We start from the raw sequence: 16,928 nt of genomic DNA on the forward strand, positions 1-16,928 counted from the left end.
GTAATTCTGGTGTATACAATGTTATTACTCCTTCAAGTTAGCTTTATAAGTGAAATTTGTTGTTCCTTTAAAAAATTTAAATACAGAGTGAAACAGAAATTACCAGCTAATAACAGATGAATATTATAGTTGGAACCTCATTGCAAGTAGTACTTTGTTGTAAATACAACCTTCCTATGTCTGTTGAAACACTGCATTGAAACAAAACAAGCAAAAAAATGTTTTAGATGAGGAAGTAAAGGTTGCATGACTAATGAATCATTCAAAAACAATGCAAATAAGATAATAGAGATGGCATTTGTATCATTCAAGCATTAGAGCACAGGCAGAAATTAACATAATACAATATATTTAGCTATTCAGTCACAACTGAGTTTAATTTATCCTATTTTGGTCTCTTAACATTCTACTACACTCTGTGCCTGTATTATTATTATTATTATTATTATTATTATGTAAAGATGATACAAATGCTGTCCCTACATTTACTTTTTGAAAAGTTTTTCTATACCTGTTACAATAACATTTAAAATATTAATAGGGTTTTTGTTTTGCTGTTTACAAGCATCTTATTAAAAATATCAGTTTAAATATTTAATTAGGTTTTTTATTGTATATGGTGAGTGAATGAATTATGAGCTCTTGTTGTTTATATCCAGGGTTTGGTTCCTTGAATGTACAGCAACAGTTGGCTCTTCTAGCTGCTGCACAGACCTCAGCCAACAATAGTAATACTGGTATGTTCAAACTACTGAAGCTTTACTAATGCAGCTACACGTATTCAAAAGTTTGGTACAAGCATGATTCACACATCTTAATGATGTGACCAAGATCCTTTATTTTAAGATTTATTTATTTATAACTAGTATCCCTACATTTACCTCTTTCTCTCCAATTTTTTTATACTAACCTGTCTCATGTAATTACATAAAAAAATAATTTCCTGATATGCTAGTAAAAAATGTTGTCAAGTGGTGTTTCATGGGTACACTCACAGGCTAGGATTGTAATCTTGCTTTATTTGCTTCAAACAAACATGCACAAGATAAAAGAAGTTAAAACCTGTTATCATTTTAATTTGTAACATCAGGTCTATTCTTAATCCATATTACACCATTTTCAAATCTTCTGTTTCAAGTTCATAACAGCTAAGGATAAAAATAATTCAGTCAAGTTTCTGTGTTTGCTATTTACTGAGTAAGCTTTCAACTTCTCTCTCTGATATTAATTTGCCTTTATAAGTATGCAGTACTGTTCATTATAATCAGTATTTCTCAGTTGTCTGTATTCTGTGTATTACTTCATCTTGGATCTCACTGTTTTAAAGACATACATGTTATTTCTAATTACACATTTACTTTGAACTTTCATATCAGTTATCCTGAAGGTGCTTTTACAGAAATGGTTAAAAGTCTCCTAATAAATACTGTGTGGAAATATGACCCAAATGAGTTATTTTCATAATTGCCAATTATTATTTTTAGCCTTAATATTTAAGTCTTGCATACTTTTTGTTAACCTTTGATTGAACCTCAGTATATTCTGAAACTGAACTAGTTACCCCACTGGCACATTCCTTATTTGTTCCTGGTCTAAAATTTGTAATTTCACTGAACACAGTAGTGTTTAGTGTATAGGGATTAGCTGGAGAAAAAATGGCTGCTGCATATTGCTCTTTACATTCTCAAATTTCTCTTATAACAATCTAATAGACTGTCATAAACACTTATCTTAGGTTTTTGAGGTTTTCAGTTTAGCCAAAAGACATCACTAAAGTGGAGTGTGAGTAGCATAACAGCCAAAAGTTCATTTTCCAACATCAGAATAGCTGGCTCAACAGCACTTCATCTTGGTTTTACATACCAAAATGTTGCACTTTAACTTGTCCATCTAGACAGCGTCTCACATCAGACTAAAGCTGCTGCCTTCATTAGCATCGATTGTTTGAAAGAAGGCGAGAAATGAGTAATAAAATTGTTTAAATTCAAACATAAATAGGCAAAAGTTTTATTAATGAGATAGTTAGAAATGCCATGAGTTAAGTATTATCACACTACAAATTACGTGTAGAACTAAAAATTATTTTACACAACTTTATATTATTGTAGTGAAAAGAGCACATGTAGACAAACATACTTTTGAAAAGTGTAAAATATACCCAGTGAAAATGTCATAAGGAACTAAAACTTGTACAGTTATTCTTTGCTTTTATTGTTACATTACTATCTGTTGCTGAGATACTGTTATTTTCAATTGCTGTCCTTTAAGTAAATGTGCATGGTGTAAGTTCATTGGACTTGCTCAGTATTGCAGAAGAACTTTGACTATAATTCCAAATTTACTAAGTTTATCTACACAAAATTTGGTAAGCATTTATAAAAATGTACAAATCTGTTATACTCAAGATATTGGGTGTACAACAATATTTGTATTCAAAATGCCTATGAATTGATTGTCAACTCAGTCAGACTGACATATTGGGGTACAAGATGATGTTAGTGTAAAGGATCAAAATACTTGTGTCCATCGTATAGTTTTCATATTGTATTTCCATAACTTGTATAACATCCATGCCCTCCAGTGGCACAGTGGTATGTCTGCAGACATGCACACTAAAAACTTGGTTTCGATACCCATGGTGGGCAGAGCACAGATAGCCTATTGTGTAGCTTTGTGCTTAATTCAAAACAAACAAAATGTAACTTCCAAAATGCATTCACACAGATATTTTTCAATATCCCTTTATAATGTACTTATAATCTACTCTACCACAAACGGACACTAAATCAGCAGTGTAGGGTAAAATGAATTGTTGGTAACTCCAACACTAGATATCTTAACATATTAATGTTGAATAGCACTTTGCAAAATGTTGGCATATATACTTTGATTCTTTTACTTATTTATGTGGTATTAAATATGATAGCAGTTGTGGTCAGTGGTGTGATAAGCTTCTGAAAAAAATATGTTGAATCATTTGGTTTAATTGAAGTATTACTTTTTGAAGTTACAATTTAAGGTGATGTATCACTTTTAATTTACCTTACAAATATGAAAGTCATAATTGTGTGCTATATTATTACATAGAAACATTTGTACAGATGCACAATATTTCATTATTTTGAACAGAGTATCAACATTTTATGGTTTATTGAAATTAAGTATTAAGACAGCAATGTTCTGTTGAGTAACACTTGAATATTTGGATCAGTGACTCCACCTGACCAGCAATTGAGCAGCATGGATAGCAATAAAAACAAATGTTGACTTTATAAATGGTTTAGACATATGTGGTAGGCAAGAAAGGAGAAGCATATTGTTTCAAGGGTCTTATCTCCATTAAAGAAAACATTCATATGCTATTGCAGAACAGACTGAACATTATCATTATTCTTTTTTCACAACCATCATCTATTTGTTTTTTAAACCTACAGTTAGATGGAGTTACAATAAATATATTGAGTGACTAAGTGCACTCACATCTTTACTGTACTATTCATTGTATTACCTTGTCAGTTCACTGAGGCACAAACATTTCCTTGTATATTTCAAAAAGCATACCCAAAGGTATTCAACAATATGTTCACATGGTATTGCATTATTAAACCAAAACTTGTGCTTCCTACTGGCTTCTGTGCATTATAGCATCTTCCCTAGAATAAAATAATGGGGGACTGATAGTCATAATTCCTGCGTAATTTAAATGTGTGTTGAGAATACTCATATGTTGCTACAGCTTACCTGATGTAGCTGTTAATAGGCTCTTCCTGCCTATGCTGTTTATTTCATGATAAGGGAATGTTCTTCACCTGAAATTCTTGTAAATAGCTAAACATTGTTTTTGAAAGAACATGTATTGATCCAGTTTGTGGAAGAGTTCAACTGTTATGTTTTTAAAACAAAATAAGAAGTGAATTTGGTATGATGCATGAAAGTAAATCAGCTGTAATTAGTTTTCCATAGTATATTTGAATTTAAAGTTTATTTGGGCAAATGTGTTTTAGAAGCAAAGACATCACCCTATAATTTAAGTGCTCAACTTGCAATCTGAGGGTTGTGGGTTTAAGTTCCCATCATGTCTAACATACTCATCCTTTCAACTGTAGGAGCATTGCAAACTTACAATCAATCCCACTATTTGTTGTTAAGAGTTGACAAAAACTGGCAGTTGAAGATGTTCACTAGCTTTAAAAATACTACATTTGTTTAACTGTTACTGATACTTCTTGGTTTGATTTTATCTATACTGATGAAGAAGACTTGTTATCAGCCTCAAAATTTGGGCTTAATAAACTTTTATCAATAAGTAATCTAACTTGTATTTTTCTCATTTGTAATCACTGTCACCAAATATAATATCAATTATGCATCCTAGAGCTCTAATGAATTGATTTGACATTTTCAAACAACTTTTTATACAACTTTGACCAAATTTGTTATATCCAAAAAGATTTTGGAAAAAGGTGACTTTAGTTTCAGCCATAGGTCTACATCAGATGTTAGTTAGCTAAATAAGTCATTCCTTATTGCAAAGAAAATTATTTTTAGAGCATGTTGAAGAAAACATGAAATTTGACTAACATTACTGATGTATACACAAAAAATAAATGTCAGGTTTAGTAGATGGAGTACTTGTACATTTTTCAAACATGTCAAAAAAAATAAGACCAACATTTCTGTTAATAATTGTTTTTGTGTTTGAAAATTATTCAAAATACATCCTCCATCTAGGAAGCTATGACACATCTTTGTTATTCTTGGTTGACTCTTGTGTTCTTGATAATGGTGTGAAAAATAATTTCTAATACTGAAAGATGAATTCATTTGACTGACACCTGATATTAGCTATGCATAGAAATAGTTTTTTTTTAAATATTTGAGTTTAAGATAAAGTTAACTAACTTTATATCAAAAGTTACTTAAAAATGTCAGAGTAATGTTTATTGTTATTAAGAAAAAAATCTACAAGTGTAGTAGATTATTCCTGTAGAAATGTGTAGGAAAAAGCCCAATGAATGCTATTGGTCATATTTTCAGCTTGTTAGAGGTTTCTTACTATTATTAATACATTTAGGATTAAAAAAAGTAACTTAGTCCTAATTTATTGCACCTAAAGACATCTATCACATAAAACAAAAGATAGTTCAAAAATGTTTATTTTATACTTTCCTAGTTAAATATGAGCAATTCATTAGTCAGACAATTAATCACTTAGCAAACTACTAAACATTAAGGTTTAATTTCTAGCATGTAATCTCAATTTTCAATTAAGAGAAAGCAATAAAAATAAGTGATTTAAAATAAGGATTAAACTGCAAAAAATTATTTTCTTAAAATTGATATAACACTAAAGGTGGCATTATTAGTAATAATGATGTAGTAAGTCAATATTTTGACACAGTAAATAGTGCAGGTAGCCCTCGTGTGGCTTTGTATGAAATTAAAAAACAAACACAGTAAATTAAGTGTTGTAGAAAGGATATTTGTAAGGCTTTGGTTGGATTTAAATGTTCATATACTTTTAAGTGTTAGTTATAAAACGTTTATGTATTTGGAATAAGGGGACGAGTTCTAGTCACAAACATATTGCACATTAAATATCTGTCTCTGTCAAACATTATTGATTAGGTTTTGTTTTTTACATTAATTAATCAACTCATCAGGCTAAAATTGCAATGTTTGGAAATTAATCATTTATTAACTGTGTGTGTTATTAATTGATTTGCAATTGTTAAAATGATCATGAAGCATGGGTAATTATAATTTTTCAGATTTCTAATTACTTTTATGATAATGTACATATATAGGTTTTAATTGTATTTTTACTGTTTGTTGAATTTATGCAGTTTCAGTATCAGTTACTTCAAAGTGAAAAGTGGATGTCACATGAATATCATAATGAGTTAATGATCTCTTGCCATGGAATTCAGGAGGCTTAATTAATTTCAAATATATCTAACTTCATTTCTTCTTTAGTGTAAAAATTGGCAAAGGTCATAATGAAAGAAGTGTAATTCTTGGCAATAATCTGCTAATTAAACCAGTGAGCATATACTACATGAAAAGCAGTGATGTCAACAACTTGGAATTCCTCATTTGAAACAAGAATTAGCTTTTTATACACACACACACACACACACACACAGTCTCTTACCACTAAAAGTAAATATTATAAAAATTTACATTTAACACAAGTTTTAGGTCTAAACATAGTTGGAGAAAGAAACTGTTTCAGTGTTCAAATAGTAATAAAATAGTATTGTGTAGTTAGTTCAGTTTAAACTTAACCATAAATGCCATTAAATAACACAATCTAAACACTAGTCAACTTTTTGGAATTAATATAGATCCTGGAACCAGTGATATCAATATTCATTGGTTTCATCTCTGTCACAAAAATAATTTTTATTCTTTTCTTATTTTTTCATGTAATATGAAAGCTGAATTTCCCAAAACTTGCTATTTGTTTTAAGATAATTTTTCATACCTGTTTTTATAAATTTATTAGTATAGCATATCTTCTTTCAGCAGTCTCCAGGTGTCACCTGTATTTTACTTAAACATTAAAAAGTATAGTTTTAAATATGCATGTATTTAGCCATTTCTAATGTAAAATATACCTAACACCTTTTCACATAACTCTCTCCATTGACTACATTGTACCTGTAATAAGACACAACAGTACATAGAGAAATAGACATTTTTCTGGAAAACCGGATGATCTACGTGATGCCACTAAAATCATTGCATTGTGTAATTATATAATAATGATTTATTGGTAGATCTGCTTTGGACAAATATGTAGTATTAATGATTGCACATCATATGATACTTCTCTGATCATACATCTTCATCTTTGTGTCCTCAGCTGATCCCAATTCTATGATGCTCCAGAACTTAGCAACATTAGCAGCAGGAGGAGGAGGAAATAATTCAACAGGTGTTAGTGGCCTGTCTGCACCAGGTAGGATCAACATATGTACACAGATGGGTGTGATTAGTTGTAACTCATCAGTCACTGATTATTAAAATCTAGTATATGGTTTAATTTAAAATGTGTTGCAAGTAGATTTATCAAGAAATGTTTTTCTTTGTTATAAAAATGTGAGGTAAAAAAAAAAAGATTAAAATATGAGTACAACACATTTCAGCCGATACAGCAAGTGATGACCTCAATAAAATCTCATTCCATTTCATATATCCCTCGGTGTGGATTCCTGTGCGTGGTGAGGGGACCTCCCAGGGAAGGTTCTGTTCTATCTGGTTACCTTCTCTGGGATCTAAACATACACCCACATGTTTGCCGTGCGTGGCAACCTGTGAAGGGGAGGAGAGGATCCTGGTGGTTGAGGGGTCTAACCCTAACACACCACTTTGGCCTCGAATTCCTGTAGACGGGCGGTCTTTGGGTGGCCCCCCTTGGGTCAATCGGCTGGTCCACTTGGGCTAGAGTCAACCAAGTACCAGTGTTGGAAGTTCTCAACGGGTGTTGTGGACATTGTACCTGATGCTGGTGTTTGGGTATAGTGCTCACGAAACCCTGGCGTTGCTGCATTGTCCTTGCGTGACTTTGTAGTGCGTCCTATGGATCTATGGTGGGTGGGGTCAGTGGGTACCGAAATTTTTTCCTTTTCTTATGGATCCTCTAAAAAATTTAAATAAAATTGTAAAAAACAGTCAATGGGTAGCGACCACGTCTTGAATACTCAGAACAGCAAACTTCAACATCAGTAACACACGTACCTCATTTTCTTATATTACATTCTCTTCGAAAACCTTTAGGGCAAATGTCCCCTTTTTATTCAAAAGGGACTAGAGGGACTTGCTGGCTCTCCAAAATCAGTAAAGAAATGTCGATCTGGTGACATATTGGTTGAAACATCCACATCCCAACACAGTGAAGTCCTCTTGAATTTAAAGGCAATTGGGGATATACCTATTGAGGTTACACCCCATGCTACCTTGAATTCTTCATGAGGAGTTATTGTTGAAAGGGATTTGAAGAACGTTCCAAAGTCAGAGATTCTCGCTGGTCTCTTCACTCAAGGAGTTTCTGCAGTGAGGCGCATCTCCACTCGCAAAGATGGAGTTACACTGCCAACAAATACCCTCGTTTTAACATTTACTTCACCACGTGCACCTGCCACCATCAAGGCAGGTTATCTCATTGCAGGGTTCGCCATACATACCAAACCCTCTTGATGTTTCCAATGTCAGAGATTCGGCCACTCAAAGACATCTTGTCGTGGTTCCCTGACATGGGCTCATTGTGGAGGCAAGGACCAATTGTGGATGCCTATGACTGTGACATGAACCCACATTGCGTAAACTGCAATGGTTCTCACCCCTCTTACTTTCATTCTTGCCCAAAATGGTTGGAAGAAAAAGAGGTGCAGTGTTTGAAAACGACACATAACGTTAGTTATCTTGAGGCTCAGAAATTGCTGTCCACAACTCCATCTCGGACATATGCTGCTGCACTTCATTCCATAACTACAGTGGGAGTGCAGACAGATCTCTCTGTGCCTCCAAGAAAATCGTTTTCAAAACAAATGAAAAGCCTTTTGACCTCCGTGGTTAAAAAAGGTTGATGAATCGACTTCCACACCCATCTCTGTTCCTCCCATACCTTTCAACAAACCTCAAGATCCACGTTCTTCAGTTTCAAATACAGGCATTTCTTCTGATACATCTTTTTCTCCCACCACAAGAGACAAAACAATTATTTGTTCGCGTCCTCAGTCACTGGATTCCCCTTCCAATAACAAAAACCTGCCCACCCGACCCAGAGCAGGATCCATGGAGGTTGATAGACCTCCTCCGACTAAAGACAGTAAAGAAAAAAGACGTGGTCGTAAACCAAAGGGTTCTCCAGCCACTTCACCTACCTGTTTTTAAAAATGGCCACCTTGATACAATGGAACTGTCAAGGTTTACGTTCTAATCTGGATGATATCAAACCGATGATTGCTTCCTACCATCTTGTTTGTCTTTCTTTACAAGAAACATTTCTCAAAACTGCTGATACTGTCTCCATTCGGCAGTTTTCTCTGTACAGAAATCACAGGTTGTGTGATGGTCTAGTACATGGAGGGGTGGCACTGTTGGTTGATCAACACGTGCCCACCCTGTCTTTGTTACTCAACACATCCTTGGAGGTTGTAGCCATCCGTGTTTCCTTGGGTCACACCATCACTGTTTATTCTCTGTACCTGTCCCCTGGAGAGACATATGATCAATCAGATCTTGATGCTCTCGTTGAACAATTGCCATCTCCATTTCTATTCCTAGGGGATTTTAATGGACATCATCCCCTCTGGGGAAGTGCTATTATTGATGGGAGGGGCCGATCTGTAGAGCGGATGCTCTCTGATCACAATCTTTCTCTTTTCAATACTGGTTCTTCCACTTACTTTCATGCACCTAGTAAGTCCTTTACTGCTATTGATCTCTCAGTTTGCTCCCCTTCATTATTCTCCCATTTTTCATGGAGGGTTGACAGTAATCCACTAGGCAGTGATCATTTTCCGATCCTTTTGAGAGAGACTGGCCCTGGTCGATGCCACCCTACCCACGTGCCCCAGTGGAAGCTGGATCAGGCAGACTGGTCCACTTTCACTGCTCTCGCAGAACTTGATCCTGCCATCATAAATCAGCCATCAATGGACGACTGTGTAGCAGCGGTAACTGACTGTATTACACATGCAGCTGCTCAGTGTATTCCTAAAACCTCGACACGTTTTCCACGATATCCTCATCCGTGGTGGAATCCTGCTTGCCACATAGCACGGAAGGCTCAAAAGCAGGCCTGGGATACTTTTCGTAGATATCCCACACTTTCAAACCGGGTTGCTTTCCGTGCACATGCTAGGTGGGTAAGACGTCAAAGCCAGAAGGAATCTTGGATTAAGTTCACAACCAGCATATCTTCGACCACCAGTTCCAAGATCATATGGGACAGGATTCGAAAGGTTAATGGACACTACAATTCTATCCCCCTCTCGATCTTACTCTCTGATGGTCAGGAGGTGACTGATGTTCGGAACATCGCTAACACTCTAGGTGAAAGCTTTTGCCGGGTATCTAGCACTTCTGCTTGTTCCTCCACCTTCCTGGCCATCAAGACTCGGGCAGAGCGATCACCTCTTTCCTTTCGAACTGACTGTTTCTTTGACTATAATTGTCCCTTAACACTGGTGGAACTATAAATGGCCCTTCATCGGTCTGCCAGTACATCTGTTGGACCTGATGATATTCATTATGACATGCTGCACCATCTATCTCCTGCTTCTCTTGATGTCTTTCTGATTGTTTTCAACTGGATCTGGCAGGAGAATGTTTTTCCTGATGCCTGGTGCCAGGCTATTATTTTACCTTTCTCTAAGCCAGGGAAAGATCCCAAAATTCCTTCAAACTACCGCCCAATTGCTCTGTAAGACCTCAGAGAGGATGGTTAATGCTCGTCTTGTTTGGTTCCTTGAATCAAACAACCTCCTCTCGCCCACCCAGTGTGGGTTCCGTCGACAGCACTCCACCACAGACCACCTAATTTGTCTTGAAACATCTATCAGAGAAGCCTTTCTCAACCGCCAACATCTTGTATCAATATTCTTTGACATAGAGAAGGCTTACGACACAACATGGAGGTATGGCATTTTGCGAAACCTCCATACATATGGGTTACGTGGCCATCTACCCATGTTTATTAAAAAATTTTTAATGGACAGGAGATTCCAAGTTCTTGTGGGTTCAACACTTTCCCGTTCTTTTGTACAGGAACTTGGAGTCCCTCAAGGCTGTGTATTGAGTGTTACACTCTTCAGTATAAAGATAAATGCCATCACTGAACAACTCCCTTTCACTGTTGCGAATGGGCTGTATGTCGACGACTTTCACATCTCATGTCAGTCGTCAAACATGAGATATATTGAGCGGCAACTACAAACCGCCCTCAATTGTGTATGGAAGTGGACTCTGGCGATTGGCTTTAATTTTTCTCTCTCTCCAAAACTGTATGCATGCACTTTTGCCGTCGACGGGGTATCCACCCTGATCCTGAACTTCATATCGGTGAAGTTTTGCTGCCAGTGGTCCCGGAGACCAAGTTCTTGGGGCTTACCTTTGATCGTAAACTGACCTTTATAACACGCTTAAAGCAGCTTCGGGTCAAATACACAAGAGCACTGAACATCCTCCGTGTTCTCTCTTCTACCAGTTGGGGGGCAGGTCGCTGTTCAATGTTAAAGGTATATCGTGCTCTTATTAGATCGAAACTCGATTATGGATCAATGGTCTATGGCTCTGCCAGACCCTCGGCCTTAAAGATGCTGGACCCCATTCATCACCAAGGACTCTGACTCTGCACTGGGGCTTTCCGTACCTCTCCAGTTCAAAGTATACACATTGAATCTCATGAACCTTCTCTACACCTTCGCCGTTTGCAACTATCTTTACAATATACTTCGAAACTTCATTCCTTACCAAAGCATCGTACCTGGAAATGTGTTTTCCTTCCTCGGTGGGCAGTACTTTTTCAGAACAGACGATCTGTCATTGCTCCGCTTGGCCTTAGCATCCGGGCAATTGGATGAATTGGGTCTGTCCTTGGATAACATTGCAGATTCCACAGGTTGGCCCATCCTACCATGGCTTATTACAGCCCCCAAATGTGACCTTTCTTTCAGTCACCTAAAAAAGGCAGATACTCCAGATTGGAAGTACCGTCTTTTATTCAATGAATATCTTTCAAACAATCATTCAGTTCCCATTTATACAGATGGTTCCAAATCAGGTAATTCAGTAGGCTCTGCTATGGGTTGCTATGGGTCAGTTGTTGCGCGCAGAATCCCTACTGCAGCTTCTGTGTTCACTGCTGAACTGTATGCCATATCTCTTGCCCTGGATCATATTGCAGCTGAGCAGTACTCCAACTGCACTATTTATACTGATTCGCTTAGTTCTATACTTGCCTTGGAATCGCTACACGTTAGCTCACATCCTATTCTCGCTGATATTCGAAACCGACTGGCCCATTTCTCATTAGCAGCTACTTCAATCCAGTTTTTCTAGATACCAGGCCATGTTTGGTATTCGCGGGAATGAGCTTGCAGACATGGCAGCTAAATATGTCTGCTTCAGCACCATCACTCCTATGCCTATTCCGTACATGGACTATGGTGTTGTCTTCAAGGCTCGGCTCCGTGCCAGCTGGCAGTCCACTTGGAGTGAGCAACGTGACAACAAACTTTTTCAAATTAAACCCAAAATTGGACTTTGGCCATCTAGCTTCCGTAAAGTTCGGAAGGAGGAAGTTGTTCTCACTAGGCTACGATTGGTCACAGTTTTTAACTCATCATTTTCTTTTATCTGGAACTGATGCACCAATGTGTAGTTTGTGTAACACTCAAATCACTATCAGCCACGTTTTACTTTCTTGCCATCGTTACAATTCTCAACGACGGCAATATTTTAAACATATTTTTTCCCAGGGTCAGTCTGTAACATTGGACAGAGTTATTGGTGATGGTGACTCTGTCCACCTTGATAATGTTTTTAATTTTTTAATGGCCATTAATCTTTTAATCTCATTTAAGTGTTGCATATTTATTCATTACACCTTTTTAATTGTGGTTCCTTTTTTACAGTTTTAATCTCTCTCCTTCAATTTGACATTGGACAATGGCCAGAACATTAAATAACTCGACACCAGGACTGGAAAGGCCAACTTCAGGTGACTAACGCCACTGTTTGAACTACTCGTTAGTCATCCTGGCGAGTTGTTATTATACTTTTGCTGCATATCATTTCACACTTTTACTACTTAACTTTTTAGTACTGGCCATATTGACCTGTAACCCGGAACCAGGACTGGAAAGACCAACTTCAGGTGACTGACGGTGGTTTTTTATACTTACCTGTTAGTCTTCTTGGCGGGTTATGATCATTACCATTCTGCTACAGGTAGTTCTTTACAACTTTGTTGACTGGATGTCAACATTGGTTTTTACGCCATTTTCTGTTTTAATTGCCGTTTTGCTTATATCTTCAATTACTTTTACAAATTTTACTCCATTTACTTGACTTTTATCTTTTTACTGGACATTTGGCTACTCATTATTACGATTTTGCAGAGTGTCTTTTGAAACTTTTATTCTTTTACATTTTGATAATAGCTGCTATGACACATAACCCGGAACCAGGACTGGAAAGGCCAACTTCAGGTGATTGATGGTGGTTCTTGAACTTACCTGTTAGTCTTCCTGGCGGGTTATGATCATTTAGCTAGAGTAAATACCTTACAACTTCTTATACTCTGCCTTCTATCTTAACATTGTAGACAAGGTGTCAACATTGGTTTTATACTTTTTTGTTTTACCTTCATTTCCATTTATGTCTATTACTACATTTATTTATTTTTTTTATTTTTTTTACATTTTTACCGAAGGTCTGGCGCAGATAGCCTCGCTGCTTTGTGCCATAAAACACTAAATCAATCAAACCATTTCATATAAATGCAAAATCAAGAAGTTTAAAAACTGGCAACAACTAAAATTCAGTCACATCAATAATGAGAAGTTGATCCTCTTGTAAGTTATGTATTGAAATAGTTTTAATATGTAACTGTAGTGAGTAACATTGTTAAAGAAATGCCACATGTGCATTTGTGAAGATGTGAAATTTTCAGATAACCATAACATTTGGTAATAAAATTAATTTGTAACTGAACAATAGTTCATGAATGTACCACAAAAGAACAGCTAACACTTTAAACAATTATCAAAGTAAAAGATATTAGTTTAACCAGTGATGTGTGCTGTTAATAAAAATAGTGATGGAGGGAAATAAACAGAAACCATATAAATTAACATACACAAAACAAGCTTCTTTTGAACATTGAGTTTTACTAAAAAATCTTCTCGTAGTTTTAATTTTTTTACCCTACAAGTTTTACTAGATTTCTATCTATACCTGAACATTTTTAAATATATTTACAGTAGCTTTGTGTCTGAGAGAAAATTATATGCTGAAGTGCAATATCTCATTATCTAACTTTAAAACAATTATGAAAAATTTTAATATGCAAGAAAGGCAAAATTGAATTTACAATGAATGTACTGAGAATGTCTGTATGCAGTAAATTATGATAGTCTGTGGTGAAACGTGAAGTGTAATAACATATAACATGATATAATTGTAAGCTTCATTATAAAAATGTTGTAGAATCATCTGGTTTTGCTACCTTATCTAGTAAAGATATTAAGAGTGAAAGAGGAGAGCAGTTTATTTATTAAACAAAACGTACATTATGAATGTAAGCTATTCATTGTACACTGAACAGTTAAGCTTCTGAAAGGTTTTGTAAGACAACGTGACAAAAAATAAAATTTGAAGGAGTTTATGTAAGATAAAGATGTGAAAATTGATTGCATGATTTATGTTTAGAAGCAAAATAGCTCAGTGCATCTCTGCATGTTTCAAGGCAATTAAGTCAGCTGAAAACGTGGTTTGGGTATAGAAGTAAAATAGCTGTTTTTTTTGGGTTTCTTTTGCAGACATTTTGGAACAACAATCAGGAAACAGTTCACTTCACACCAGATTCTCACTTAATGTCTGTGAAAAACTTAGTTAAACCATATTTTAGTAATGTTAATGTAATTTGTGTCTTGTGTGGAAGTGAGTGATTTTATAAAACAAGCTGCCTTTTATTCTAAGTATTGTAAAGTAGATTTCTAATTATAACATAAAGTTTAGGGACAAGGAACCTCCATCTAGGCAATCCAGTCTTCTTAACTAAGTTAAAACTATTAAATAAAAACAACTCTGAAAGCTAGTCATTATTCATCTATTTTTCAAGCTTTATCTGAAGATGACCCCTACCCTGCCAAAATTTGTATTTGCCCTCTAATCCTATTAGTCTTACTACCAAGTTTGAATAAAGATGATGCATCAACCCCATCAATTCTTTTAACAATCTTAAACATTTTAATCACATACCTTTAACTCAAGAAAAAACAATTTAAAAAATCTTAACCTCTCCACATACGACAACCCCTTCATTCCAGTCATTCTAATAACCCTCCTCTGAAACATTTCCAGCAGTTCAATGTTCTTCCTAAGAATAAGGAGCCAGATTGACACATTGCTCTAAATGTGACCCATCCAGTGACCTATACAATGAAATTAAAACCTCTTTATTCTTGTATTTAATATTTCTTTAGGTACAACCTATGCTCTTATTTGTACTTCCCCTAGTAATAGCACACTGCTTGGCTTAAGAGGCTGACCAACAACTACTTCAAGATCCATTTCTTTCATGACACTGTTAAAGTTATTCCCATCAAAATTGTAATTCAAGTTATGATTATATCTTGCATTTGTCATAATTAAAACCATCAGCCAGCCATTTATTTGTTCAACTCAATAAATGACCTAAATCCTTTTGTAAAGCAGTAGCATCCTCTTCACAGTTATCAACACCAAAATCCTTAATATCATCACGAAATTTAATTAATTTATTGACCACTCTTTCATGTATGTCATTGATGTAAATTAAAAAATGTCTGAAGACTTGGCCCTGAGATACTCCACTTGTGATATTAATCCAGTATGACTGAACTTCTGTTTATAACAACCCTTTGATTTCTTCTATTCAACCTCTCATAAATATTCATGTGCTTGGTCTCTTAAGTGTGGTTGAGTATATTTAAAGATATAATTCTAAGAACTAAGGTTATGCTACTTGTGTTAATCTGTATTTACTACCAATCAAAATAATGTTTGTTATATTATTTTTCTAACAGAAAGCACACCACTTTAACAACACGGTGCTCTTCTTAGGGTACTTAGATATTTTTATACACTTTTTTTGTATTGATTTAATAGATTTTATTGCCCAAAAATCTCCTTGCAAAATAAGGTTTTTCAAAACAAGACTAGTTTAGGCCATAGTCCTGTACAGGAGATGTCAGTTAATTCAATAAATCATTTATTGTTGGAGAAATTTTTTTCAAAACATGTTCAATAATACACAATATTTGAAAAATAATCCTGATTTGCAAAGAGAAAAGAAATATCAGAGCTTACAAAATGGAATACTTGTATTAAACATTTTTCAAACATGAAATATATATTAATCACCAGAGAGCTTTATCACCAACAACAATAAAAATATTGGCAAATGTACAAATAGCAAATGTCATAAGATATATATCATATTAAATTAAGGATAGTTAAGAAATAACTGAAAAGCAAAAAAAAGTAGCTGAAAAAAAAATTGCGATGATGAGAAACCTGCTTGAAGTAAAAATATTTCAGGATGGCAAGTATGGGTATTAACACTTTTACTAATAAAGCAAAGAACAACATTTCTACCTTCTTAGGTCATCTTCAGGTCGAAATGTTCTCTGCTTTATTAATAAAATGTTAATATCCATACCAGCCATCCTCAGACAGAAAACAATATTAGTCTTGTGAGAATAACCAGTTAATGTGTAATGATTAATGGTTTGCAAGCTCCACAATTGCTCAGCTTCACTTCTCTACTTAATAAGGTGTAACCTTCATATCTTGTACTTTTGTAAATATGAAATAATGTCACCTGTGTATCGTAGTGTTCATCAACTTAATTGTGTAAATATCCTGAAACAAAATAGTGTTGATATCTTGAATGGTCAACCACTTATTCCTTTGAAAATCTAGATAACTTGTGTACCTCTGTAAATATCCTGATGCAGTATACTTAGAGGTTTAACCTCCATATCTTATAATTTCAGTTAGTTACATTCCAAAATTTCCAGAAGCAGTTTGCATTTCACTGCATACTTCTTCAGGTGTATAGTCCTCTGCTGAGATTGCTAAAAGTCTGCAGATGTACAATGCAAAAATCGTTGATTTGATTTCTCTCATTGGATACAGCAGATAGCCCAGTG

At 35.2% G+C, this 16,928-nt stretch overlaps 1 protein-coding gene across 4 annotated transcripts in view; it reads left to right on the forward strand.

Moving 5' to 3' along the window:
* Positions 1-16,928, forward strand: part of LOC143235166 (CUGBP Elav-like family member 2) — a 115,457-nt gene that overhangs the window by 89,403 nt on the left and 9,126 nt on the right. Inside the window, exons 7-8 of one of the 4 annotated variants that reach the window (XM_076473055.1) lie at positions 660-737; positions 6,869-6,964. The exons of 1 other annotated variant lie outside the window; for it this stretch is intronic. In XM_076473055.1, the coding sequence (XP_076329170.1) occupies positions 660-737; positions 6,869-6,964 (174 nt within the window). The remainder of the gene's footprint in view (positions 1-659; positions 738-6,868; positions 6,965-16,928) is intronic. 2 more of the 4 variants (XM_076473057.1, XM_076473056.1) reach the window with 2 other exon arrangements.

Source organism: Tachypleus tridentatus, chromosome 12, assembly GCF_004210375.1.
Source record: "Tachypleus tridentatus isolate NWPU-2018 chromosome 12, ASM421037v1, whole genome shotgun sequence".
NCBI lineage: Eukaryota > Metazoa > Arthropoda > Merostomata > Xiphosura > Limulidae > Tachypleus > Tachypleus tridentatus.